We start from the raw sequence: 27,459 nt of genomic DNA on the forward strand, positions 1-27,459 counted from the left end.
ATGAGTGGGGAGTGGGTGCACTCAGGCCAGACCCTGATCTGGGCTGTTTGGGTCCTTGCAGCTGCCATCAAGGGTGAGACGCCCAGTGGGAGAGGAGGGCTCTCAGAAGATGGGATAGGGGATTTCCCTGCCTTGGAGGATTTTTCACTGGTGGAAAATGGAAAATGTAGGGTTGTGTAGAACCTCAGGGCACCTGACCCATGTCCTGGTGTTGCTGAGAGCCCCAGGCCAGAGTCTCCTTCTCAGGTGTGTGTAGACCACAGAAGATCCTGTCCTGTCTTTGGGTTGCTTGAATCTTGGGAGGCTTGGAAGGGCGTGGAACGGAGCCTGTGTTTCTATAACACCTACTGCTGAGGCAGGACTGTCACTGTTGAAATGACTTTAGAACAGGTAATGCCAAGAAATCTGGGCCCTCCTAAGTAAATAGCTGGGCAACTAACTTCTCAAGGTTCCATATTTGATGTGGATACCGAGAAACTTGCACAGTCTCTGTAAGTGTTATCCTTGTACCCCTGGAGGTAAATGAACTGATTTCAGGTAGTGTAAGATAATTTTTTGGTTTTGTTGCTCTATATGTATTTTCTTGTGTACTCAAAAGCATATACCTAAGTCATCAAAGCCACAGTTCCATAGATGGCATTGTTTAGAATTCCCCTAAGTAAAATTTTAGAAGTCTATCTCAATTTAATTTTAAGTAAAGAAGAAAGCCAGTAGTCACACAGGTGATACACAGACATGCCAGCAGTTATGCCGGTGGGTATAAAAATAACTGAAATGTGGGCCAGATTTTATTGAGTCCTAGGGTAAAGAATCCGCCTGCAATGCTGGAAATCCAGGTTCGATCTCTGGGTCGGGAAGATCCCCTGGAGAAGGGCATGGCAACCCACTCCAGCATTCTTGCCTGGAGAATTCCGTGGACAGAGGAGTCTGGAGGGCTACACAGTCCGCGGGGTCACAAAGAGATGGACACAATTGAATGACTAACACACACAGGCTCTATAAAGGCTAGTGTGCATCTCTTCCACAGTGAAGAAAAGCTTGTGTGCAGCAGCAGGGAGATGGGTTCCCAACTTACATCTTAGAAAGTTTTGTGGCTTGGTGCTGTGACCCTAGGAGACATTCAGTGAGTGCTCTGATGAAGATGACTTCTCGGGGAATGTCAAAGGAGCAGTGGACATGGATTCATTGAGAAGGAGTCCAGATACTTGCACAGTCTCTGGGTTGAGAAAGAGCGCCCCACCTTGAGAAACTCTGAGTTTGGCTTGTTCCCAGCCTCTTCCTCGCGCCCCTAATTCCTCCCTATGTGTTTCCTCAGGGCCAGCCACCGCCGATGCACCAACCAGGCACACCAACCTGGGATGGGTCCGGGGGACGCAAGCTTCTGTTCTGGGAAACGACATGCTCGTGAATGTGTTCCTTGGGGTCCCTTATGCCGCACCCCCTGTAGGGCCCCTGCGATTTGCAAACCCGGAGCCTTTACTGCCCTGGAATGGTTTCCTAAATGCCACGTCCTACCCTAAATTGTAAGAACTGGCTTGGTCCCAGGGGTGGCCTGTGACCTGTGAGTAGGGGCAGAATGTGGAGGGGGAGTAAAGTTCATACAGTCCAGTGGAAAAGGGGGTGCATTTGTGAGGAGGATGCGGAGGGTCAGGTGTGATTGAGGCTTCTGTGATGGCATGGCTCCCCACCTTGTTTAACATGGTTTCCCACCTGTTTAAACAAGCAGAGTCCCTGGGCTCTCTTCTGAACTCCCTGGATCCCCAGAGCTGGGCCTGGGAAACTGGGTTGTAAAGAAGCTCTCAAGCGATATTGAGGACCAGTCAGGCTAGGGAACCACTGTGATGGGCTGACTGAGTCTTTGGGTTAAAAGAGGTTATTGATGTGTCTCCAAGTGACCTCTACCCCAGGCTTAGTCTCCACCATGGGACTGGGTCAGGTCTTTAGGGTGAGAACCATCCCAGAGGAATTTTAACTCTAGCAATTCACATGGTGCCCAATGCAGGGCCTGGCCCATAGTGGGGAATCCATGATTACCTGTGGAACAGATACATGAATGTGTCTCTGTGACCCAGGGCAGCTGGGAGGGCTGATTATCCCAGACACTGCAAATTTTCCAGCTTAGATGAACAAGCAGCTCCCAGGTAAATTGTGGAGGTATCTTGTGCACTGGGTGGGAGGTGAGGCTTGGAAATGCCAAGAATCTTTTTTTTAAGTATAAGTTTATTTATTTACTTACTTTTGGCTCTGCTGGGTCTTCGTCGCTGCTCGGGCTCTCTCTCGTTCTGGTGAGCAGGGGCTGCTTTCTAGCCCATTGCACAGGTTTCTCATCACGGTGACTTCTCTTGTTGTAAAGAGCAGGCTCTAGGGGTGCAGGCTTTAGGCATGCAGGCTTCAGTAGTTGCAGCACACGAGGTCAGTAGTTGTGGCTCATGGGCCTAGCTGCCCCTCAGCATGTGGAGTCTTTCCAGACCAGGGATCCAACCTGTGTCCCCTGCACTGGCAGGCAGATTCTTGAACACTGGACCACCAGCGAAGTCCACCAAGAATCTTTCAACTCTCAGATTCTGTGAAGCCCTCAGATTGGGCCATGTTGGTTCTTGGTACTGGGGTCCCAGGCAGAGGGAGGACCCTGGTGCCCGAAAACTAAGCCACAGAAGAAAACCCTATGTTGTCCAGACACCGAGGACAATAAGTTGAACCTTGTATGTTCATTCATTTATTCAACTAATATCCACTGAGAATCAACTCAGAAACTGGCTCTCCATTAGGCCCTGGGATCATGACAGTGAGTTAGACACAGCTTCCCTCAAGGAATCTGCAGACTGGCTGTGGTGGTGAAGACATAAACAATAAGGACAGTTAAAATATGGGGTGACAAGGCAAGCATTAGGGAGTCAGAGCAGGTCAGTGAGGGAGTCTTGAGGGGAGGCCAGATATAGCTTTGTTAAAAGCAGTGAGCCCCAATTTCTGATATACAACATACAAAGGAAGAAAAAAGTATTTGAAGCAATGATTTTCTGCTGCCTAATCTGTACACTATTCTATTTTAGAAAAACAATGAACATTAATTGAGCACTTACTAGACATATTCACATATATAATCTCACTTAATCCTACTATGCCTTGGGATAGGAACTCTAAGGTACCATGGTGACTCATACAGAACCCTAGGCTTTTAGCTGTTCACTAGGAGAGATTCTAGGAAAGAACACAAAATATATACATGTTTCCAAAGACCTCCCAGGTGGCTCAGTGGTAAAGAATCCACCTGCCAACGCAGGAGACACAGGTTCAATCCCTGGATTGGGAAGCTCGCCTGGAGAAGGAAATGGCAACTCACTTGTGTATTCTTGCCTGGGAAACCCCATGGACAGAGGAGCCATGCAGGCTACAGTCCATGGGGTCGCAAAACAGTCTGACATGACTTAGCAACTAAACAATTCCAAAGAGCTATGGTCTAGCTGGAGAAATCTCAGGAGGCTTCTTGAAGAAGGTGACACTTTGACAGAGTCTGAAAGAAAGGGAAGAATGTGAACAAGCAGATCTGGGGAGAAAGTAGTCAGGGCAGAGGGACAAGCTTAAGCAAAGGCCTGATTGCAGGAATCTTCCTGCTAGCCTACCTCTGTTGTTTCCGGTAGAAAGGCCTGGGAATGTCCTTTTGTTCCTCTAGAGGCAGAAAAGGGAGCCCCGAGAGCACAACCCTTGATATACATCCCTGTGACCTACTGGCTACAGCTTGGAGAGTTGTTGAGCCAGCTTGAGTCTTTATGTGTGTGTCTGGATCATAGTGATGGGGGTAGGCATGAGTGGGTCCTGGGGGTAGGCATGAGTGGGTCCTGGGGGTAGGCATGAGTGGGTCCTGGGGGTTCATGGTATAATTATTCTGCACAATGTGCTTTCTTACCCAGAAACCAGATCAAAGAGAATTATAGCTTGTTTGGGCTTCCCAGGTGGCACCTGTGGTAAAGAATCTGCCTGCCAATGCAGTAGACCCAGAAGATATGGGTTTGATCCCTGGGTTCAGGAAGATCCCCTGGAGGAGGGCATGGCAACCCACTCCAGTATTCTTGCCTGGAGAATCCCATGGACCGAATCCCATGTAAGCCTGGTGGGTTATAATCCATAGGGTCGCAAAGAGTTGGACACAACTGAAATGACTTTAACATGCACAGCTTGTATGGGCCACCATGGGGACTGGGATGTTTTTAAATTTTGTACCAGAGCACTGAATCCCTATTCTGCTCAGGCATAGGAGATCACTAGGCCTCCCTGCTGTCATAAAAGCTGGCCCCTCCCAGGCAGGTCTGCTGACAGCAACTCTGGGGGTTTCTCCTTCCCTTTTCCAAGGTGCTTCCAGAATTTAGAGTGGCTGTTCACAGATCAACACATTCTCAAGGTGCGTTACCCCAAATTCAGAGTATCGGAAGACTGCCTGTACCTTAACATCTACGCACCGGCCCATGCGGAAACCGGCTCCAGGCTCCCGGTAAGGCTCGCAGCTCCTGCTGCGCTGGGGACTGCAGTTACAGGTTCTGGGCCTGGGACCTGGGTGGGGTGGCTGGATATCTGGAATCGAATCTAGGCTCCCTTGGGTAAAAGGGAAATGTACTCACTTGACATGTCAATAGCTTTCTTAAAAATCATTCTACTGACAGATTTGCTTTGTCTTCTTTTGTGATTACTTCTTTATGGTTAGTAATTTGACCTCTGATTGTTTATTTTGTTTTGTTTTTTGCCTCTGTTGGGTATTAAATAGTCTGCAAACAGAAAAGACCCTGCTTTGAAGGACTCTGATTTTTTTGGTTTGGGAAATCCTATCTTTTAAAAAATATTTATGTATTCGTTTCTTTTTGGCCATGCTGTGTCTTTGTTGCTGCGAGGGTTTTTCTCTAGTTGCTGTGAGCTGGGGCTTGTCTTATTGCAGAACATGGGCTCTAGGGGGCATGGGCTTCAGTAGCTATGGCTCCCGGGCTCTAGAGTGAGAGCTCAGTAGTTGTGGCACACGAGCTTAGTCACTTTGAGGCATGTGGAATCTTCCCAGACCAGGGATTTAACCAGTGTCCCCTGCATTGGCAGGCAGATTCTTATCCACTGGCCCACCCAGGAAGTCTGGGGGACATCCTGTTTTAAGGAAGATAGTTGCCTTTTGCAAATTTTTTATTTTCAGATGAAGACAGGTTATAATGGGAAATGTTTCACTTAAGAATGAGAAAGATCTTTGTACAAGTGAGTGTACTATACATCTGATTTTGAACCACACCCTCCATCACCCTCTCTCTCCCCCTTGCCACTGCAACAGAGACTTGCTCTACTGTATCATAACAGCAACACCTATTGAGGGCTGACTGTATGCCGGGTACTGTTCATTCTCTCATCTAAGCCCCCACAATAACCAAGTGGGGGAGGATTAGTGGACCTATTCTACAGATGAGGAAGCGGAGAATCAGGGAGGGCATAAGCAACTTGGTCCACGTTAGACACACAGTAAGTGGCAGATCTGGGTGTCGAGCCAGTGCTTGGTCCAGTTCTCCTTTACCTCCATGGCTTTCTTCTCTTTCCTACCCCATGAGTTATAGTCATTAACATGACTTTTAGAAGAGAAGGGATTGTTTAAAAATTAGTATATACATGGTAATAGTCATTAAGTATGGGCTTCCCAGGTGGTGCTAGTGGTAAAGAACTTGCCTACCAATGCAGGAGACTTAGTAAGAGACTCAGGTTCGATCCCTGGGTCGGGAAGATCCCTTGGAGAAGGTAATGGCGACCCACTCCAGTATTCCTGCCTGGAGAATCTCATGGACAGGGCAGCCTGGCGGGCTATAGTCCATGGGGTGGCAAAGAGTTGGACACGACTGAAGTGACTTCGCACACATACATTAAGTATATACATGGTGATAATACCATTTGAATGTTTGATGTTTCCTGGTCCCAGTTTTTCTAATTGATAAAGTAAAACTTCCACACTTTTCTCTTTTTCCCTCCTCTCTTCTCTTCTCTCTGTAAGTGGATATAAACTCTAGATTAAAACAGTTTAAGTGGCTCTTGGTCTCATATATCGCTTATAGCTATTTCCATGTTTCTGTGGGTCACAAGTTTCATGACATTCAGTTAACACTTTTTGAGCTCTTGAAATATGCCAATGTTGTTCCATGAACTTCAGATGAAGAATTTTTTTTAAACGTCATGCTAACCTCGTAAATGAGACACTTTCATTCTGCACATCTTACAGATGAGAAAAACAAACCTCAGAGAGGTTCAGAAGGCTGCTCAAAGCCACACCGCTAGTCAAGGGCAGAGATGGGAATCAAACCCAGGCAAACTTAACCCCTGGGCCTTCTTCAAAAGGCAAAACCTCTGAGGCTGTTTGGGAAGGAAAGTGAAACATTCCTATTTCCCTAAAGAAAGAATGTCCCAGCATGCATGGGGAGGGGCTGTGGATGCCTGCTGGACTGGCTGGAGGGTTCCTTTCCCCTTCCTCAGGTCATGGTGTGGCTCCCTGGCGGCGCCTTCGAGACTGGCTCAGCGTCCATCTTCGATGGGTCCGCCCTGGCTTCCTATGAGAACGTGCTGGTTGTGACCATCCAGTACCGACTAGGAATATTTGGCTTCTTCAAGTGAGTCTCCCCAACGGATTGATACCCCTGACCCCCAAGGAGCAGCTGGGCACAGCCACAGGGAACTTAGTGCTCGGCAACCTAAGGAGAAATGAGCCTTCAGTGGCTCTGAACTAATTTGGCCCAAACTAGTTAGGTCATTTTAGCAGCTGTAACAGATGAGCCTCAAGCTTTAGTGGCTTCAAATTATAAAAATTTCCTTCTCACTCAACTGAAATCCAACCAAGTGTTTCTGACTGACAGGCATTTTTCTCCACGGTCAATCAGGGACCCAGGCTCCTTCCATCTCTCCTCTAGGGCCCCACCCAACTCCTCTGCACTTGGCCAGCAGATGGAGAACAAGCAGGAGAGTCATACCAGGGTGGTCTTTCCAGGTCAGCTTGGAGGGGATGATTGTTGCTCTGTTTACATACAGTTGGCAGAATTCAGTCATAATAGCACACTCAACTGCAAGGGAAATGTGTTCCTGGCAGATGAGGAAACCGGGAGTGTGAGCAGTTCCAAGTGTCTGCCATCGGGGCCCACATCAGGGCTCCTCCATTGCTCACCTAGGAATAAGCACTCCATTGATGACTTCCCTCCCCCACCAAGTAATATCAAGCATGTTTCAGTGCTCATATGAGCCCAACACCATGCCGGGCACTTGCTATGCATTCGTTATAACTCACCCCAGACTAATTCTGTGAGAAACATACTATTGTTATTCTCATTTTACACTTGAAAGATGGAAGCACAGAGAGGTGAAACAACTTCCCAGAGGTCACAGAACAGAGCTAGGTCTCTTGGCCACTTCCTTGATCCTACGTAGAAGATGGCAGAACTCAAGCCCTGGCCAGGATGCAGTGTGAGCCAAAGGTCAGAAAGTATGGGGAAGGCAGCAAGGAGTCCAGCATGGATCCTGCCCTTGAGAGGCTGCCAGTGTCAGGGGGAAAATAACACAGGGACACAAATCCCCAGGCTCCCAGGCAGGACATCAGTCACGTTCTGAGGGTAAGAGGCGCTAGAGCTGCATGTAGAAACAGGCGGGAGCTGCAAGAAATCAGCCCGTCTTCCTGAGAGAGGTGGGATTGGAACCAACTGCACCTTAAAGACGGGGTTGGACTTAGGCACGAGGGGTTGGGAGAGAGCCTGAGCAAAGACTAGGAAGTTGGAAGGAAACATAGCCGCATGTGGGGCTGGAACAGTATTTGCAAACTGGGTTTTGGGGCATGTAGCACAGGGAGGTGACTGAGAGGCTGCAGTGGAGGCAGAAAGGACTGAGATCAGACTAATGTCCTGACCAGAGTGATTACATGTTTAGCAGATCTGTACACTGGGATTCTGCCAATATTCTCTCAACGGATAGGTTTCCAAAGGTTGTTTATAACATCTGGGTTCGAATAGACAGGTAACTGAGGATATGAAAGGAAATGGGTGTGAAAAGGTAGGGCCAGGCCTGATTGGGAAAGACCCTGAATGCCAGGCTGTGCATGGTGACTGGTTTTTAGTGGATAAAGAAGGAGGGATCCAGGAGTGCCCTGCAGAGCAGTATAGTGGAAAGTCACTCAGAGCAGGGTGCGGGCTGGCCCAGGGGTGCCTGGGCTTCAGATGGGACATCTGGTTGGGGTGCTGCTATACAGCCTAGATGCAGGTCACGGGGTGAAGCAGGCTGGTGGCTGAATAACTAGAGGGATTGCTAGCATGGACATGGCACTTACTGTGTGCCTGCACTGTCAGTCTTCACAACAGTCATGGGAAGCAGGTACCGTTAATCAACCCCATTCAGACATAAGAACGTTGAGGCAAAGCACGTTAAGTGACTTGCTCATGGTCACCCAGATCATAAGTGACCAGGTTATGAATCAGGATAAACAAAGGGAGGAATGGGAACCAACGTGGAAGCCATGATGGAGTGGAAGTGAAATTAGCAGAGTGTGGCTCCTGACCAGATGCAGGCATTGTGGGAGAGAGAGGGTGGAGTTGGGGCCATCCCAGGCATCAGGGACAGACAGAGAGAACCAAGGGGAAGAGTGGGTGTGGGGGATTAGAAGATGGAGGAGGAGTAGACTATGATCCCGAGGTTACTCTCATACGTGGTGGGTAGCATACATGAACTACCCAACAGCACGGGGACACAGTTAGGAGAATGGACCCAGATCTGCAATTTTCTAGCTCCTGGGCAAGGAACTTCACCTCTCATGCCTCTGCTTCCTGTCTGTGAGATGGAAACAATGAATCTCTCAGTATCCTTAGAACATGGTTGCGGATACCACTGATGGGGGTGGGCATGACATGAGTGAGTTCTGGCTGCCAAGAAATGCAGCCACTGCCCAAACCACTTCCCAGTAGAGGTGGGGGAACATGGGGTGATGGAATCTGTCTCTCAATATTCCACCCTGAAACCCCCATCCAGTGCCTTCCTCTGACTGCACACAGTGGGGAGCCTGGGTGGGGTAGTTCATGAAAGTCAGCCTTTTGAGAACAAGGTGGAGAAGGGCAGAGAGGACCCAGAAGGATGAAGGAGAAAGACCAGCACCACCTACCTCACAGAGTGGGAGGTTAAAGGAACTTCAGCTATAAAGCCCTGGGGACAGCATTGTACATGACGCTGCAACAGCTGCTATTATTATCATTATTTTTCATTCAGTCATTCACTTGGAACCCCTGTGCCCAGGGAGGTCTTGCTTCCTGGTGCAGACCAACTTTCAGGAGCAGGACTCTTCTGGAATCCATGGATTCAGGGGAGCCTGTGAATACCCTGAAATTGCACATACCAGATTGTCCATACATTTTTCTGGGGGTATAGAGTTTTCATCAGATTCTCAAAGAAACCCAAATCCCAACAGAGGGTGAGAATTAAGCCTGGTTCTCCCAGCGACCTCAGGCCTCTGACTCCCTGCTTTTCTCCAGCTGGAGTGGCGGTGCCCTGACACAGCCCACAGCCTCCTCCTCCGACCCCCGGGGCTGTGGGAAGCAGACAGCGGCCAGATGAGCATTCTCACCCTGCCTCTCGTCCACAGCACAGGGGACAAGCATGCGCTGGGGAACTGGGCCTTCATGGACCAGGTGGCTGCCCTGATGTGGGTCCAGGAAAACATTGAGTCCTTCGGTGGGGACCCAGGCCGCGTGACCATCTTCGGCGAGTCAGCAGGAGCAATAAGTGTTTCCAGCCTTGTGAGTTTCTTCTCTTTGGGACCTGAAGGAACCTCGGTGGGGGAGGTGACAAAAATGAAGACAATGAGTCATGCACATCTAATTGTTGCTTTCATGTTGAACAAACGCTCATAAACACATTGTCTCCCTCGAACCTCACAAATACATGGTGAGTGAGGGGCTTAGTCTCATTTCAAGGGCAAGAAGTGAAGGAGCCAGCACTCCCATGCCAGAAGGCTTGACCTCCAAGTTCATGAGGAACCTGGGCCTCTGAGAGGTTAGAAGACTTGCCCAAACCTTGGCAGCTAATCCTTGAAATTCCCAAACCAAGACTTCTTTCCCTCTAAGTTTAGAACACTTAAGGAGGCTTCCTAGGAAGTTTTCTTTATTTCTTTTATTATTTTTAATTTTTTAATTGCTTTAAAATGTTTATTGTTTCTGCCACACAACAACACAAATCAGCCCTGCGTATACATGTGTCCCTCCCTCTTTAGCCCCCCACCACCTCCCTCCTGCCACCTCTCTAGGTTGTCACAGGGTGCCAGGCGGGGCTCCCTGTGTCATGCAGCAGCTTCCCACTAGCTGTCTGCTCTACACATGGTAATATATACACGCCAGGACTACTTTCTCAGTTCATCCCACCCCCACCCTCCCCCGCTGTGTCCACAAGTCTGTTCTCCACATCTGCATCTCTATGCAAGTTTTCTCTAAAGAAAGGCTGGGTGTTCTGTGTGATGGGTGGGAAGCTCCCTGAATAACGTTTCCTGGGCCTCCTGTGTTCTCTCTCCAGATTCTGTCCCCCATGACTGAAGGCTTATTCCACAGAGCCATCATGGAGAGTGGGGTGGCCATCATCCCTTACCTGAAGGCCCCTGATTATGAGAGGAATGATGATGTAGGTATATTGTTAACTCTTCTCCAGCTTCCTCTCTTTGGTCAAGAGAGAATGGGGTCAGGTGTCCAGAGACCGTCTGCTTGGCTGTCCGTACTGACCATGACCAAAGGATCTATCTGATGTTGGCCCGAGGTGACCCTTCTGACTTCATGGAAGGTCTGGTTCAATAGGACATGGGCCCAGGTGCACAATGCACTACTGCCGGTGTGCTTGCCTGTGTGTGGCGGGGTGGGAGGGGCGATGTAAGCAGATGTGTGATAGTCTTACATCTTATCCATTATTCTTTGCTGGTGATATATGACTCAGTTTTGTATGTTATGTATCGCTTATCTGCTTTCTCTACTTCACCTAGAGTGCTATGTTAAGAAAGGTTCTGAGGTTGTTTCCAGCTCAGAGTGAAATAACACTGTGACTGATAAATGCTGTCTGGCATGAGATTGTGAGGGGGAAGTGAAGCATGTGCCCCAGATATTTGTCATCTATCATCTTGTCTTAGCGCTCTGCCAGATAAGAGGACCTGGAGGTCAAGGTCTCTCTGTATCTTTCATGTCCCAGCAGAGTATCTGGTGTGTATTAGGAGATTCTAAATGTTTGCTGAATGAATGAGCTCACGAATGAGCCGATTCACTCAATGAATACTAATTTAGCACTGGACTATGGAGCCATCTCCTGGGTATCATTCACAATAGTGGTGCATTTTTTTAACCACCTTGTAGAAAATAGCAACCAAGAGTGGGAACCTAGAGCTCTAATATGATTTTTAAAAATACTCTCAATACACAGAGAATATTGATTTTGGTAGAATGATATATCAAGCTACTTTTAGTTTGTGCGTTTGCCACACATATATTGAGTGCTCATTGTTTTCCCTGCTCTATTTTAAGACCAATGAGTGTTTAAGTGGAGAAGGCACATACTAACTTAAGACTGTGTGTGTGTGAGATAGTTCTTACATCTTATCCATTATTCTTTGCTGGTATATTCTTTTGCTGATATATAACTCAGTCCTCTATATTATGTATGGCTTATTTATTTAATCTACTTTGGCCACCTGATGCGAAGAGCCAACTCATTGGAAAATACCCTGATGCTGGGAAAGACTGAGGGCAGGAGAAGGGGGGGTGACAGAAGATAAGGTGGTTGGATGGCATCAATCCTTTTTATGATTTTTAACCTGGAATCCATGGAAAGTAGAAGAGGTGGTTCTAGAACCCCTGCAGTTCTATGCAGACTGCATGTGTGTGCATCTTTCAGGGAGAGGGTCTGTAGCTTCCATTGGATACTCAGAGCATCCATGACTCCCAGAAGAGTAAGGACCACTACTTTCAAGGGCCAAGTCCAGGGAGAGAGTAGGAAGGTGTTTGGCAAAGGCTAACTAGGGCAGGAAGGTGAGGACACTTAGAGCAACAGGAGATTAGAAGAGGAAGGACTCACGGGGTCTATAGTCTAAAAGGACATCCTGGAAAAGATGGGGCTGGGGCCTTCAGGAATAAATGGAATTGGTGTAGAGACAGAAAAAGGATGTTCAGGACATGTTCAGATGGTTGGGGTGGTGGTGGGGCTTGAGCAGGGCTGACAGGCTGAGACAGATCCAGCTCAGGTGATTACTAAAGATGGTGAGGAGGATCAGGCAAGAGAGAAAGGATGATGCAATGCCAACCTGTCCTCAATGTGTGCATTCCATTATGGGCCTGTGGTGGGAGAGGCCACATGCTGGTCTTCACATATAAAGCAGCAGCTTAGGGCTGGATTGAGGACGTTTTTCAACTCTCATTTTCCTGGAGGCTTTCAGTTCTGTGCACTGACCTGTTCCTTCTCTGAAAATAGTTGCAGACAATTGCAAGTATTTGTGACTGCAGTGCGTCAGACTCCGTGGCTCTGCTGCAATGCCTGCGGGCAAAGTCCTCCAAGGAGTTGCTGAGCATCAACCAGGTGAAGAGGGAGGGGAATTTGGGGACAAGGTTGTCCTTTGAATGGAATCGTAAACAAATCCTACCTCTCTCTTATTTATTTCGATTCAGAACTTGGACAGATAGGGGTTGGGGATTCCTAGTAATAACTATTAAAAAAGCAATGTGGGATATAGAACTCTTACAGTTTATTTTAAGGAGATTGACAAGCCAGGGTGCTGCTTAACTTGGAGAAGACACAACAAAACACAAAGATTGCGATTATCTCTACATCAGTGAAGGGATCTCACAGGGAACAGGGTCCACATTTACTCCACAGGCCACCAGGAGCTAACGTCAAGATCAAGAGCTGGAAGTTGGGGAGCCATAACTAAGCACTTTCTAAAAACTCAGTTATCTGAAAAGGGATCAGCTCCTTTAGAACACAGTGAGATACCCACCTCTGTAGGTATGCAAGCAGGGTCTAAATGACTGCAGATGAATTTCAATCACCAAGTAATTCATTGGACTGGATAATCTTTTATGCCTAATCTTCCAATCTTGAGACCCTCTGATAGTCCTTGAGAGACAGTGAAGTCCTTACTGTCCAATTCCAACATTTGTTAAGCAATTATTTGGCATGGATTAAAAAATCTGCTACAAGTTGTACTAGGATCCAGGAAATAGATAAGTTCTTGACTCAGTGTAGTGTGAAAGTTCTTTTTGTGGGCTCTCTTGTACCCCTACTCCCAAAACAGAGACCTTAAAAAAAAAAAAAAGAAAACTCATGAATAGAATCAGATGTTACTTCCTAAGACCCAAGAACCATCCATCCAGACCCAAGTCTCAGTGCTGAGGAAGATGCCTTGGGAAGACGCGCACACCAACCCACACTACCCTGGCCATCCCCTCACCTCAGCTCTCTGCCCATTGCATTTGGACAGTGGTTCCATGCTTGAGAATGCATCAGACTCACCTAGAGGGCTGGTTGCTGAGCTGCACACCCCAGAGTTTTGTATATGGCAGGCCTGGGATAAGACATGAGAATTCGTTTGTGTTTTTTTTAAGATTTATTTTCGTTTATTTGTTTATTTTTGGCTGTGCTGGGTCTTCATTGCCGTGCAGGGTTTCTCTGGTTGTGGAGAGCAGGGGCTACTCTCGGTGGCAGCGGTGGCTTCTCTCGCTGTGGAGCACGGGCTCCAGGCACTTGGGCTTCAGTCGCTGTGGCGCACTGGGCTTAGTTCCTCTGAGGCACGTGGGATCTTCCTGGACCAGGGATCGAACCTGTGCTCCCTGCATTGGCTGGCAGGTTCTTTACCACTAGACCACCAGGGAAGCCCGAGAATTTGCATTTCTAACAAGTTCCCAGGCAATGCTGCTGGTCTTGGAGCCACTTTCTGAGAATTATATTTTATATATATATAATATATATTATAAAGTATTATATATCTTAGGGAGTTACTACTTTTTTATCCACCTTTAGAAGACCAGGAAATTCAGGCCCGGAAAAGTTGGGCCCCTTTTCCCAAGTGAGTGGCAGAGTTGGCCAGGCAGCACTGATGCCTCGGGATGGGCCAAGAGTGATTGATTTTTCTTTTCTTAATGCCTTTTGCTATAGTGGATTGGCTCAGTTGGGCTAGAGTCTGGGGACAGCAGATTTTGTGAAATGAAACAGCTGCTGATTTTTCTCTTCTTCCTTGTTTCAGAAAACCAAGTCTTTCACTCGAGTGGTTGATGGCCTTTTCTTTCCTAATGAGCCGCTAGACCTGTTGGCTCAAAAATCATTTCATCTGGTTCCTTCCATCATCGGAGTCAATAATCACGAGTGTGGCTTCCTGCTACCCATGGTAAGAATTCCTCTGTGCCTCCTCCCACTCCTTCAACAGTCAGGCAGCTGTCTGCTTCACACTGGGCATGCACATGGATCTCACCAGCATTATGAGGGCTGGAGCCCATCACCCGAAATACACAGCAGTCACTTTTTCTCTCTGAAGGAGGAGAACTGTGGATTGGGGGCAGCTGTAGTAAGTGTTCACTCTGTTCTTCCTATAGGGTTAAAGGAACAACGGTACAAAAAAGTGATAGATCCAAGTGAGCTTTGTTCAAAATATTACAAATGATTGTTTCAAATAAGCACTGTTTCTCCCTCAAAGATGAGATTCATACAGGTTTAGAAAACTGCAAACCTTCACACTTTCATGTCCAGCCTTGGTTCTTGCATTTCATTTCCAAGAATGCCAGTGCAAGTTGCAAAATTATTGAATTGTTTCATTCATCCAACAAATATGAACCAAGGGTTTACTCTATGCCCTGCACTCATTAAAAAAAAAAAACAAAAACAGCATTCAGCAATGAGCAAGTCACATTGTTCCTGCTTTTTGCCAGCTTACTTCTCAAAGGAAGAGACAGATGATATGCAGGATTGAATGGATGGTTTCAAAGAGTCTAAGGGCTATGAAGGGCATAGACTGAGAAGAGGAGGCTTCTTTAGGGAGCCTCCTAAGGCTCCCTTTAGGGAAAAGGGGTCAGGAAAGGCTTCTGTGAGGAGGGACCATTTGAGCTGAGATCTGAATGCTTAGTAGGAGCCATGATTTGTTTGACCCTGTAGTTTGAGTCTCCGCATTTAAAATAAGCTTTTCATCTGTCCTTAGAGGGCTTCCCAGGTGGCGCTAGTGGTAAAGAACCCACCTGCCAATGCAGGAGACATAAGAGATGCAAGTTTGATCCATGGTTGGGAAAGGTTCCCTGGAGGAGGAAATGGCAACCCACTCCAGTGTTCTTGCCTGGAGAATCCCATGGACAGAGGAGCCTGTCAGGCTACGGTCTACAGGGTCGCAAAGATTCAGACACAACTACAGTAACTTAGCACACATGTGTGCTGTCCTCAGAAGAGAGTGCTCAATTCTTAATATTTCCTAGTTCATTTCTACAGATCAACCTCCACCTTTCAAGTAGGGGCAATGAAATACAGTGTATGAAATGCAGGCTGTGAAACACAGTGGTTTGTCAAGTTAAAGGCTAGCTGGTGGTCCTCTGGAACCAAAACCCTGAGTTCACTGGGTTGTTAAAGGCATGTTCTGGCGATTATTCATTTGACATACAGAGCAGTGTTTCAGGGCAGGTGGGGTGGGAATTTTTTTTTCCTTCGTTGTAATTGAAGCAACTGAGTCACAGACTGTGGCTTAAGTTAGTTCTTTTAATGCTTTGTGGATCTGTACTAGAGAAAGAAAGAAAGGTGCTACTGATAACAGCTACATCATCATAATCACTGTGACTGAGTGTCTTTCATAAGCCAAGTGTTTGGCGACTGTACAATAATGCAAACAGGCATTATTATCCCCATTTAGCAGCTAAAGAAACTGAGGCTCAGAGAGGCTCATGTGACTTTCCTAAATCTCCGAGCTCAAGAGGAGACAGCAGTGTATAAGTTTTATATATTTAGGTTCTGCCTGTAAATCTGAGTTCTCTATTTACCAGCTGTGTGACCTTTGAGGAGCTGCCTAACCTCTCTGAACCTCTGTTCCCTCATCTATGAAATACGGCTAAAGTTACTTCCTGCCTCACAGGTACACATCAAATAGCCTGGCATATGGTCTAAGTGCTAGGCATATGTTAGATATTGGAATTATTCAAGGGGAAGGACAGGACTTGGTGCCCAGGTCTGTATAGCACAAAAGCCTGCATGAGTGCTGTCCTTCTGTGGTTGTCTGAGACCATAGACAATCTCCAAAAACCAATCCTAGCTCCTGAACATACAGAGAGGGTTCTTAGCAGTTAAAATGTACTTGTGGATTATTTGAATGACTCTAGGGGTTCTCTCAGATTCCACAAAACAGATTTGTTTAAATATCTGTCATGATTCATTACCCCAAGATTTTCAGCAGAAAATGTACCAGAGAAATTCATTTGACAAGTGAATACTATTTCTATTCCTTCGTGTTTTTAAGCTGTGATATTGGCCAGGGAAGGGTCAGTTTTAAAAATAACTGCTTGTAGCTCTTACTCTATACCAAGCAGCCTCTGTGTTTTTAACCATCCACTCTGCAGCCTCACCCGCTGCCTGCCCCTGCCAACTTCTGGCTTCTCAGAGAGCCCAATGACAAAGGACTTTAGAAAGAGAGCAATAAATAAACCACTTCAACTTGCTGTTGAAGCCAAGTAGTGGTCTGTATTAGTTTCCTAGGGCTGCCATAATGAAATACTGCAGAGGTGGCTTAAACCACAGAAATGTATTTTCTCAATGTCCTAGAGGCTAGAAGTTCAAGATCAAAGTGCCAGCAGGTTTGGTTTCCTCTGAGGCCTCCTCTTTGGTTTGCCGGTGGCCCCCTTCTTGCTGTGGCCTCACAAGGTCTTTCCTCCATGTGCACACCCCTGGAGTCTCTGCACGTCCAAATTTCTTCTTCTTATAAGGACACTGATCAGACTGGATTAGGGCCCACCCTAGCATCCTCATGTTAGTTTAACAACCTCTTTAAAGACCCTCCTCTCCATACGCAGTCACATTCTGAGGTCCTAGGAGTTCCATATAGGATTTTGGTAGAGGACGCACTCAACTCATAACGTGGTGGCCACTCAGCTCCCTCAAGACCTCAGGTATGACAGGCAACAGTTGCCTGATAAATTCAAATGTGAGAAAAAGAATCATCATTGCTCAACCAACCCACTCAGGCTGCTCCTTACACATGGACCCCTCGGGGCTGAAAGGGTTCCTGCTTTGGCCAGCCTCCCCTCTGAAAGGTGGGTGCCTGGGCCCTCGGGGAGACCAGTTTCCCTTCTATGACCTGATATACTCACGGAGGACTCCCTGCTTCTTTCCACAGAAGGAGTTTCCTGAGATCATCGGGGGCTCCAACAAGTCCCTCGCCCTGCAACTGATAAACTCAATCCTGGTAAGTGAGCTTGACTCTCCTCCGAGATCCATTCATTTCACAAAACTCCTGGGTCACACGCAGGGATAAGGCTGGGATAGAAATTTATTCATTCATTCATTTAGTAGATCTTCACTAAACAGAGTTCTGCAATCCCTTATCCACAGTCTCGACATCCAAATAGCTCTGACAACCCAAAAGCTTCTTATAACCCACACGGCAGCCAAAACTGACCTAGACTGATACACAGCCATTGGTCTTCACTATTCCTACACATTCATTCACTTTATCCCACTATATGTTTCTCTGTGATCATATGGATGTGGGGGCTGAACATATCATATAATTTTCAGCATATGTGCTGAATTATTCATCTAAGAACTGAAAAGTTTTGAATTCTGAAAACCACCTGGGACTAGAGACCCATATTCACTACATACCAGTCAGGTACTGTTCTACGTTCTAGCAATGCTGAGAGTCTTTAGTCAATCATTTATTCATTCACTCCCTATACTAGGGATATAGAGATATATTTAACTTAGACCCTAAGACAGAGATAGATTTCTTTCCTTCCTTCCTTTCTTCTTTCCATAAATATACACTCAGTGTGTATTCTGTGCCAGGTTCATTTCATTCATTTTTTCGTAATAAATGTTTCTTGAGAGTCCACACACCCTGGCATGTCTTAGGTCCTGGGTACAGTGATAAAGGAACTGAAGAGCCTCTTGATGAAAGTGAAAGAGGAGAATGAAAAAAAACTGACTTGAAACTAAACACTCAGAAAACTAAGATCATGGCATCCGGTTCCATCACTTCGTGGCAAATAGTTGGGGAAACAATGGAAACAGTGAGAGACTTTATTTTCTTGGGCTCCAAAATCACTGTAGATGGTGACTGCAGCCATGAAATTAAAAGACATTTGCTCCTTGGAAGACAAGCTATGACCAACCTAGACAGCATATTAAAAAGCAGAGACATTACTTTGCCAACAAAGGTCCATCTAGTCAAAGCTATGGTTTTTCCAGTAGTCATGTAGGAATGTGAGAGTTGGACCATAAAGAAAGCTGAGCACCAAAGAATTGAGGCTTTTGAACTGTGGTATTAAAGAAGATTTTTGAGAGTCCCTTGGACTGCAAGGAGATCAAACCAGTCAATCCTAAAACAAATCAGTCCTGAACATTCATTGGAAGGACTGATGCTGAAGTTGAAGCTCCAATACTTTGGCCAGCTGATGCAAAGAGCCAACTCATTGGAAAAGACCCTGATGCTGGGAAAGATTGAAGGCAGGAGGAGAAAGGGACAACAGAGGATGAGTCAGTTGGATGGCATCACTGACTCGATGGACGTGAGTTTGAGCAGGTCCCGGGAGTTAGTAATGGACAGGGAAGCCTGGTGTGCTGCTATCCATGGGGTCGCGAAGAGTCGGACACGATTGAGCAACTGAACTGAACTGGACAGTGATAGCAGGCACTCTCCCTGCATTTGAGGGACTTGTAGACTGTTGGGATGGGTGAACATGACCAAATACCTCATACCAGGGTTAAGAACATGGGACCTGGATGCAAATAGACTTGTGAAGGGGTCAAGGTTCCACCACTTTGGACAAACCACATCATCTCTCTAAACCTCAGTTCCCTCACCTGTCAAATGGGGTTAATTCTGATGCCTGCATCATAGTGTCACTGTGTGGATTCAATGAGACAATGCATATAAAGCACTTAGAATTATGCCTGCAAAGGCAAATGTTTGGCGAGTCTTGCTATGATGGCTATTGCGATTGACCTGGATCTCTTGCTACCGTGATGTTTTACAGCACATCCCTGTCCAGTATTTATACCTTGTGGCTAATGAATATTTCTACAACATGCACTCTCTGGTCGATATACGAAATCGCTTCCTGGATCTGCTTGGAGATGTGTTCTTTGTGATCCCTGGGCTGGTCACAGCTCAATATCACACAGGTAAGTCTCCTCGCACCCCTTCTGCTGCAAGGCTGGTGGCCGCAGGGGTCCCTGTTGCCTGTGTACTGGCAGCCACCTGGTCTACCCTGCCCTCTGTTCCCCTTGCTGAGAGGGAGCTCCCAAGGCTGCCTGGGATATAGCCCTGCATGCCGACCTTCGCAGTTCCCCTGCCTTTCAGGGTTCAGGAATGTCGATCAGTCCTTGTTGATTCTAGTACTTTCCTTTCTTCAGGACTATGTAGAAAAGTCCCATTCCCCCCCCGCCATATTTTCAGAGGCCGGCCCCCACTCACCTTTCTCTTTGGAATACGTGCGTGAGCATGCTCAGTTGTGTCTGACTCTTTGTGACTCCATGGGCTACAGTCTGCCAGGTTTTCCAGGCAATAATACAGGAGCAGGTTGCCAATTCCTACTCCAGGGGATCTTCCCGACCCAGGGATCAAACCCATGTCTCCTGCATTGGCCGGTGGATTCTTTACCACTGAGTCACCTGGGAAGTCCTGCCCTTGGAAATGTCTTCCCAAATATCTGTAAGGAGTAGTGGAGCAATAAGAAAGAGAAGATTACTTGTGGGGCACAAACCTGCCCTTCTTTCTTTTTAAAAAAAGTTTGTATTTATTTACTTTTAATTGAAGTATAGTTGATTTACAATGTTGTGTAAATTTCTGCTATATAGCAAAATAATTCAGCTATATATGTATGTACATATATACATATATATATTCTTTTTAGTATTCTTTTCCATTATGGTTTATCACAGGATATTGAGTATAGTTTCCTGTGCTATACAGTAGGACCTTGTTGTTATCCATTCTATATATAATAATTTTCATCTGCTAAACCCAAACTCCCAGTCCATTCCTCCCCCAGCCCCCTTCCCTCTTGGCAACCACAAATTTGTTCTCTGTGTCTCTGAGTCCATTTCACAATTAAGTTCATTTGTGTCATATTTTAGATACCACATGTAAATGATATTATATGGTATTTGTCTTTTTCTTTCTGGTTTACTTCACTTAGTAATCTCTAGTTGCATCCATGTTGCAGCAGATGGCATTATTCCATTCTTTCTATGGCTGAGTAGTATTCCGATGTATATATAAAAATACACACTTACAGACCACATCTTCTTTATCCGTTCTTCTGTTGATGGACATTTAGGTTGTTTCCATGTTTTGGGTATTGTGAATACTGCTGCTATGAACATTAGGGTGCATGTATCTTTTTGGATCATGGGGCTTCCCAGGTGATGCTAGTGATAAAGAATTCTTTTGCCAATGCAGAATATACATATTTAATTTATATATATGAATTATTATTTGGCTATTAAAAAGGAATGAAATATTGATACGTGCCACAACATGGATGAAGCTTGGAAGCACTGCTAAGTGTAAGAAGCCAGACACAAAAGGTTATATGTTGTGTGATTCTGTTTATGTGATATGTCCAGAATAGGCCAATCTACAGAGTCATACAGTTTCCATGAATGAAAAGGAGGGGTCAATGAGGGAATGAGTGCTTCAACGGACCTGGGTTTCTGTCTGGAGTGACAAGTATGTTCTGGACCTAGATAGTGGTGATGATTGCACAACATTCTGAACTTTCTAAAAGCTGCTGAATTACACACCCTGAAACTGTTAAAATGTTGACCTTTATGTTGGTGAGTTTTTAAGATTTACAGTGAAGAAACTGCAAAAGCAAGCCACAGATGGAAGAATATATTCACAACACAGCTATCCCACAAAAAGCCATATCCAGAATAGAAGAATTCATATAGTTCAATAATGAAAAGACAAATAATCCATTTACAAATGGGTGAAAGACTTGAAAAGACACTTTGCAGTAGAGGAAAAACGAGAACAAAAAGCACATGAAAAGGTGCTCCACAGTATTAATCATCAGGGAAATACAAAGTAAACCCAAAATGAGGCAATCATTTACACCTGCTAGGATGATTAATGTTTAATATTAAAAACAAACCATATACCAAAAATTATTGCCAAGGATGTGGAATGTTTAGTACGTTTGACAAGAATGTGAAATGGTTACAATCACTCTGGAAAACAGTACGTTTCTTACAGAGTTAAACATATACCTACTGTATTACTCAAATATACATAAGACTTGTGTATGGATATCCACAGCAGCTTCGATCATAATAGCCCAAAACGGGAAAGAACCCAAAATGTCTTTCATCAGACGAATAGATAAATAATTTATGGTATATTCATGCAGTAGCATACTACTTGGTGACAAGGAGTCAGCTACTGACACAGGGAAGACATGGATGAACCTCAGAAACATGATGATGAGCCAAAGAAGCCAGGTTCAGGAGAGCACATATTGTGTTATTCCATTCCCACAAAGTTCAAGAACAAGCAAAATCAATCAATTGTGATAGGAATAAAAATATTGTGTTTCTTGGTAGAATGACTAGAGGAGCTACAAGGAACTTCTGGGGTGATGGAAAGGCTCTGTATCCTGCCTGGGGTGGTGTTTACATGAAGGTGCCTACATTTGTTAAATCTCATCAAAATGTACACTTAAAATCTGTGCTTTTTACCTGAAACTTTGATGAAAAGAGAGAAAATGGGAGGAAAGGAAGCAGAGATAGTGAGTACAAGGCAACTGCATTATAAGGCTAGCTAGAAAGGATTTAGAGAAACAAGCCAGTAACAGGAGGGGAAGTTGAGACCAAGAGTATGTATGTTTGTGTGTGTTTCTCTATGTGTATGCATGCATGCATGTGTGTGTGTATGTGCTTTAATGAGAGACTTTGTAAGCTTATTGCCACTGATGGTGATGATCCGATAGAGAAAAACTGATGCAGAGAAGGAGGGGAAATGACAGAGCAAAGACGTTTACTAGAAGAGAGATGAAGCAACATAGGATGCAGTGGAGCATCTTGGAAGCAGGAGGATAGCTTTGTCCTATTTTCTGCAGACAGTTGAACCAGTGTCAGTGAAAGGAAGTCACAAGGAGGTATATCTTGGATCAGTATAAAGAATTTTTTTAATTGGAGAATAATTGCTTTACGATGTTGTGTTAGTTTCTGCTGTATAATAACATGAATCAGCTATAAGTATACATACATCCCCTCCCTCTTGGACCTCCCTCCCATCCACCCCCACCCCAGCCCTCCAGGTCATCACAGAGCACAGAGCTGACCTCCTGTGCTATACAACAGCTTCCCACTAACTATCTGTTTTACACATGGTATATAAATACATGTCAATGCTATTCTCCTAATTTATCCCATCCTCCCTTGGTTTTTGTTGTTTGTTTGTTTTGAGAAGTAGAACTGTTTTGCTGCCCTGAGGGGTAATGAGTTCTGTTTCCAGAAGCAGGAAACCCTAGCCTCAGATGAGGAAGGAGTTGGCTTGGTTTAGGTCACCTCTAGTCTCTGGGCTGCTCCACCTGTGAGTCTGTGAATCCCAGACCAGATGGGTGGAGTGCGGGGCCAGCCTCTCCTGTCCCCTGCCTGCATGCCTACCACAAACCCTCTCTACCTTCCTGTAGATGCTGGTGCCCTTGTCTACTTCTATGAATTTCAGCATCAGCCCCAGTGCTTGAAGGACAGGAAGCCACCTTATGTCAAGGCTGATCACACTGATGAAATCCGCTTCGTCTTTGGAGGCGCCTTCCTGAAGGGCAACATTGTCATGTTTGGTAAGAAACTGGCCTGAGGGGTTCCTGCTCTTGCAGGAACATGAAATAAGGATAAGGGGAGAAGGAGAGAATCACCACCGTTAGCATGAAGCCTCACCCACGCCAGCACTATGCGAGAGCCTGGGAGGACTGGTGGTGTGGACTGCACTTCTGGTTTACAGACACAACCTTTCCCTGGAGAATGGCCCCACTCATAGTTTTAGAAACCAGGATGAAAAAGAAGGGCCAACATTTGCTCGATAAATGTTTCTGTCTGGTGGACTAAAGCCAGGGTGGGCTCCTGGGGGCACTCATGCAATTCGATATTTATTTACTTGGCTGCGCTGGGTCTTAGCTGTAGCATGTGAGTTCTTCCGTTGTCCTTGCAGCACACAGGATCGTCAGTTGCACCATGTGAACTCTTAGTAGCGGCATGTGGGATCTAGTTCCCTGACCAGGGATCGAACTTGAGTCCCCTGCATTGGGAGTGCACAGTCTTAGTCTTTGGACCACCAGTGAAGTCGCACAATCTGATCATTTTGAGAAACAAAGCCACTTAGTTCCCTCTCCCTGACACCTGATCTTATCCTCCCTGCCCTTCTCAGAGCTTGTGAGGCTACTACCCAGGGCTTTCAAAGGCAAAAGCCATATTTTTCATAATTTTAGCTGAAAATGGTGTGGATTCAGGTGATCTTATGTGAATGCTTGTGAACTGTTTCTAGTGAGGTTAGCTCATTTATTCCTGAGCTTATGACCTGTTCAGTGAGGTTATCAAAAATTTAAAAACCACAGGAACTATACACAGGAGTTATGACTCAACTATTTCATTAAAAAAAATTGCACAATATGGACCCTTAACCAATTCATGCTGGCCTCTCTGTGATAAGGACAGAACCTCTCCTCTAGAGTGTGTGTAGTGTGGTTTGTTCATTGCTTATTTATTCTTTCTTATCTTTAATGCCAGTAATAACAGAATTACCTCTTAGGTTGTCATAAGGATTAAATGAAACAATTCTCATAAATCACATGGTGAGTGCTTAATACATATTACTATTACTACTCAGTAGCTATCACTGAGTCTGTAGTATGTGATGGGCACATAGACTCTCAAAAATGGACAAATGAACAACATATGTTTGTGTCAAAGAGTTAAATTACTTGATACCTGAAGAGCTTGTGAAATTAATGAGAAAAGCACAACCCAGTCAAAAACTGGGTAACAGATATAAATAGATAGTTTATGGAAACAGAAACACCAGTGGCTTTTGAGCATAAAAATCTACTCTGACTGGCTCCTGGCAAAGAGGATTAAAAACTAACCTTGACCAAGTAATCATTTTTCATAGGTCAAGGTTGGGAAGAACATTTTACATAATGTATTTGAGCAGGTGGGGGATTTGTACACCTCATATATCAATGGAACACTCTATCAAAACTTAAAATGCACGTAGTCATTAGTCCAACAATTCAACTTCTAAGATTTTTTTGTGTGCAATTATACTTCCACATGTGCAAAAATATATATGCACACAGTGAAACATTGCTTTTTTGAGCAAAAAATTGAAAAAATGTCAAGACCCATTAATACAGTACTGGATACCTGAATTATATATTTACATATAATTAACTGTAAATATGGGCTTCCCATGTGGCTCAGTGGAAAAGAATCTGCCTGCCAAAGCAGGAGATGCCAGAGATGTGGGTTTGATCCCTGGGTTGGGAAGATCCCTTGGAGGAGGAAATAATAGCCCACTCTAGTATTGTTGCATGGAAAATCCCATGAACAGAGGAGCCTGGCGTGGTACAGTCCATGGTGTCACAAAGAGACGGACACGACTGAGCACACACACAAGCACATACATATAAATATATATTTATATATTATCTGTTTCTAGAACAACAAAGAGCAACAAATGGAAGTTTTATAGGTGCCAATGTGGAACTAACTCCTGGATACAGTTTTAGTAAAAGAGAAAGATATACAATGTGTGTCCATTATAGTACCAAGTGTGTAAAAAGATGTCTGCTTAAACCCCTGTGCACATCTGCACTCCTTTGGAAGTGCTCTCAAAAACAAGGAAACAATGGTTGCCTCTGAGGCTGGTAACTCAGTGACTAGAGGGAAGAGATGGGAAGAAACTTAACTTTCATTAGATTTACTTCCTGTATTTCTAATTTTGTACTTTGAGCAGTATTACATTTTCAAATAAAAAAAAAATACAATTAATGGATTGGTAGAGAGGGAGAGAGGTGATCTTTGTCCCCAAGAAATCGCAGTCACATATAAAGGGCTGGAAGAGCATTGGACAGACAGCAAAGGTGTGTGTTCAGCCTCCGCCATTAGAAAGCATGATTCCTTGGGCAAGTCATTGCAAATACACAATGAGTACGGTGACTTGGTAGGCTGTTAGGCATGCAATGGAAAGAAAAGTGCGAAAGTGATTCATCCAATGTGAGGCCCCTTGGGCTTCTGGCAAATCATTGTGGGAATGAGATTTTGTGATTATTTCCTGCAGAAGAAGCCACAGAGGAAGAGAAAGGACTGAGCAGGAAGATGATGAGATACTGGGCTAACTTTGCTCGGACTGGGTAAGTGAACCTCCCAGCTTCCTCCATAACCAGGTGTTTGAGGATGAAAATCTCACTGGGTATTTGAGGCAAAAAAATCTCTCACTTCCAGGAATCCTAATGGGAAAGGTCTGCCTCTGTGGCCGGCCTACAGGCAGTCTGAGGAATACTTGCAGCTGGACTTGAACATAAGCGTGGGACAGAGACTGAAAGAGGTGGAGCTGAAATTTTGGACAGAAACCCTCCCCTTAATGATGACCTCGTCTGGAGCTCTCCTGGCTTCTCTTTCTTCCTTAACCTTCCTTTTTCTACTCCTGCCTTTCATTTTCTCTTTTGCTCCCTGAGAAGTTATCTTTGTGTAGTTTTGGTTTTCCTTCTCCTACAATTTCGTCCACCATCATTAGCTTCATCTATGTTCAGTTACTTTATGGAATCAGCTGCTTTATCTGTGTTTTGGGAACTTGGGGATGATCCTTAAAAAACTATTTTCAACATCAAAAAATGCAGTTTGTCTTGGAAGGCTACCAGATTTCTTTAGTAAATCTGAAAGAGGGCTGGCCCATCAGTTGGCATCATCATGATCCTGTTACTCATCTAAAATAAAATAAAAATGCAAAACATGTACAGAGAACAGAATATAATTCTGGGCTGAAAATTCTCCCCCCAGTCCCAGCCACCAAGATGAAGTGGACTTTCTATCAGCAAAATGTATCTTGTGTATGTTTCCCAAATTACGAGTCCTCCAACCCCCATCCAGGTGATTTTTAACCACAAACCAAGAATGGATGTCCTGAACATCACTGACTTGAACTATGTCTCTTATCTGACTCTGGAGATATTTCAGGGAGGGCGACATACCAGAGATCCTCCTCAGGAATGGAAACCAGATGTCCCCCAAGGTCTGGGTCCGAGAAGTCAAGCACCAAGCAGCAAGTTCAGTCAGAGACACCAAGAGGAAAAGATGTTACACTGATGTGTGAAGACTAATCCATCATTCAGTAAATCTACACTGGATGCCTGATAGATATCAGTAATATCTCCAATGGGCATATAGCGATTAACAAAGGCATACTCTCCACTGAATGGTAAGCAGACAGGAAGCAAACATTCACACATGTGACTATCTTACATTATAACATTGAAGAGTTCACTCAGAAAGTAAGGTGTTTTAAGAAAGTGTAAGAGGGGAACCTAACTTAGGTGAAAGTCTCAGGAAGTTCTCTCTGGAGAAATAACATTTGTAATAAGAAGGGATGAATTAAAGTTAACCACATGATAATTAGGGAGAACATTATACATACCATCATTCAAAGGGTGTACTTTTACTTTTTATACCCATATAATCCCTATTACATCCATATAACTTACCCAGGTAATTAGCATTTTTTTATTTATTCCTTCAGAATTACACATGAGGTACACAGAATAAGAAAGTCTCTGAAATGTCAGTAACTTACAGTTCATCTCAGTCAGAGATTGCTTACAGCCTGAATCTGATCCCCACAAGTATTTTGTTTAGCTCACACAATGTCAAATATGTTTTGGAATTAGTTTCCACCTAATTTTAAATTAGGGAAATTTCACATTAAAAGCTATATTTACAGCTTCTCAACAACAGATCTGCTGACATTGGAACAGAATTACCACACACTAACATGGACTTCTGAAAGCCCGTGAAATACCTTTGTGCAAATTAGAAGATATCCTTTCCTCAGAACTCTCCACAGAAAATATCTACATCTATGATATGAATGACACATCCTCTGAAATAGTGTCCTTGTACAGTGTACGACCTTCGTAACTGTTCTCTGACAGAACAGTCTTCAGGAGCTGAGGAGTGGCTATCCCTTGACAGAGGAATGAACTCTCAGTGTTCCACAGCCCTCAC

At 45.0% G+C, this 27,459-nt stretch overlaps 1 protein-coding gene across 2 annotated transcripts; it reads left to right on the top strand.

Moving 5' to 3' along the window:
- On the top strand, positions 1 to 26,079 carry CES5A (carboxylesterase 5A). Of its 2 annotated transcripts, XM_043898513.1 has the most exons (13): positions 1 to 73; positions 1,316 to 1,523; positions 4,348 to 4,486; positions 6,481 to 6,614; positions 9,614 to 9,767; positions 10,537 to 10,641; positions 12,469 to 12,573; positions 14,237 to 14,377; positions 17,351 to 17,419; positions 19,212 to 19,359; positions 22,875 to 23,024; positions 25,520 to 25,592; positions 25,684 to 26,079. In XM_043898513.1, the coding sequence occupies exons 1-13, from the start codon at positions 1 to 3 to the stop codon at positions 25,913 to 25,915; spliced, it is 1,731 nt and encodes a 576-aa protein (XP_043754448.1). In that variant the 3' UTR covers positions 25,916 to 26,079. The 2 variants fall into 2 exon arrangements, with proteins under 2 accessions (XP_043754448.1, XP_043754449.1); XM_043898514.1 differs by lacking the exon at positions 22,875 to 23,024.
- The last annotated feature ends 1,380 nt before the right edge of the window (positions 26,080 to 27,459 follow it).

This window comes from Cervus elaphus, chromosome 4 (assembly GCF_910594005.1).
Source record: "Cervus elaphus chromosome 4, mCerEla1.1, whole genome shotgun sequence".
Lineage (NCBI taxonomy): Eukaryota > Metazoa > Chordata > Mammalia > Artiodactyla > Cervidae > Cervus > Cervus elaphus.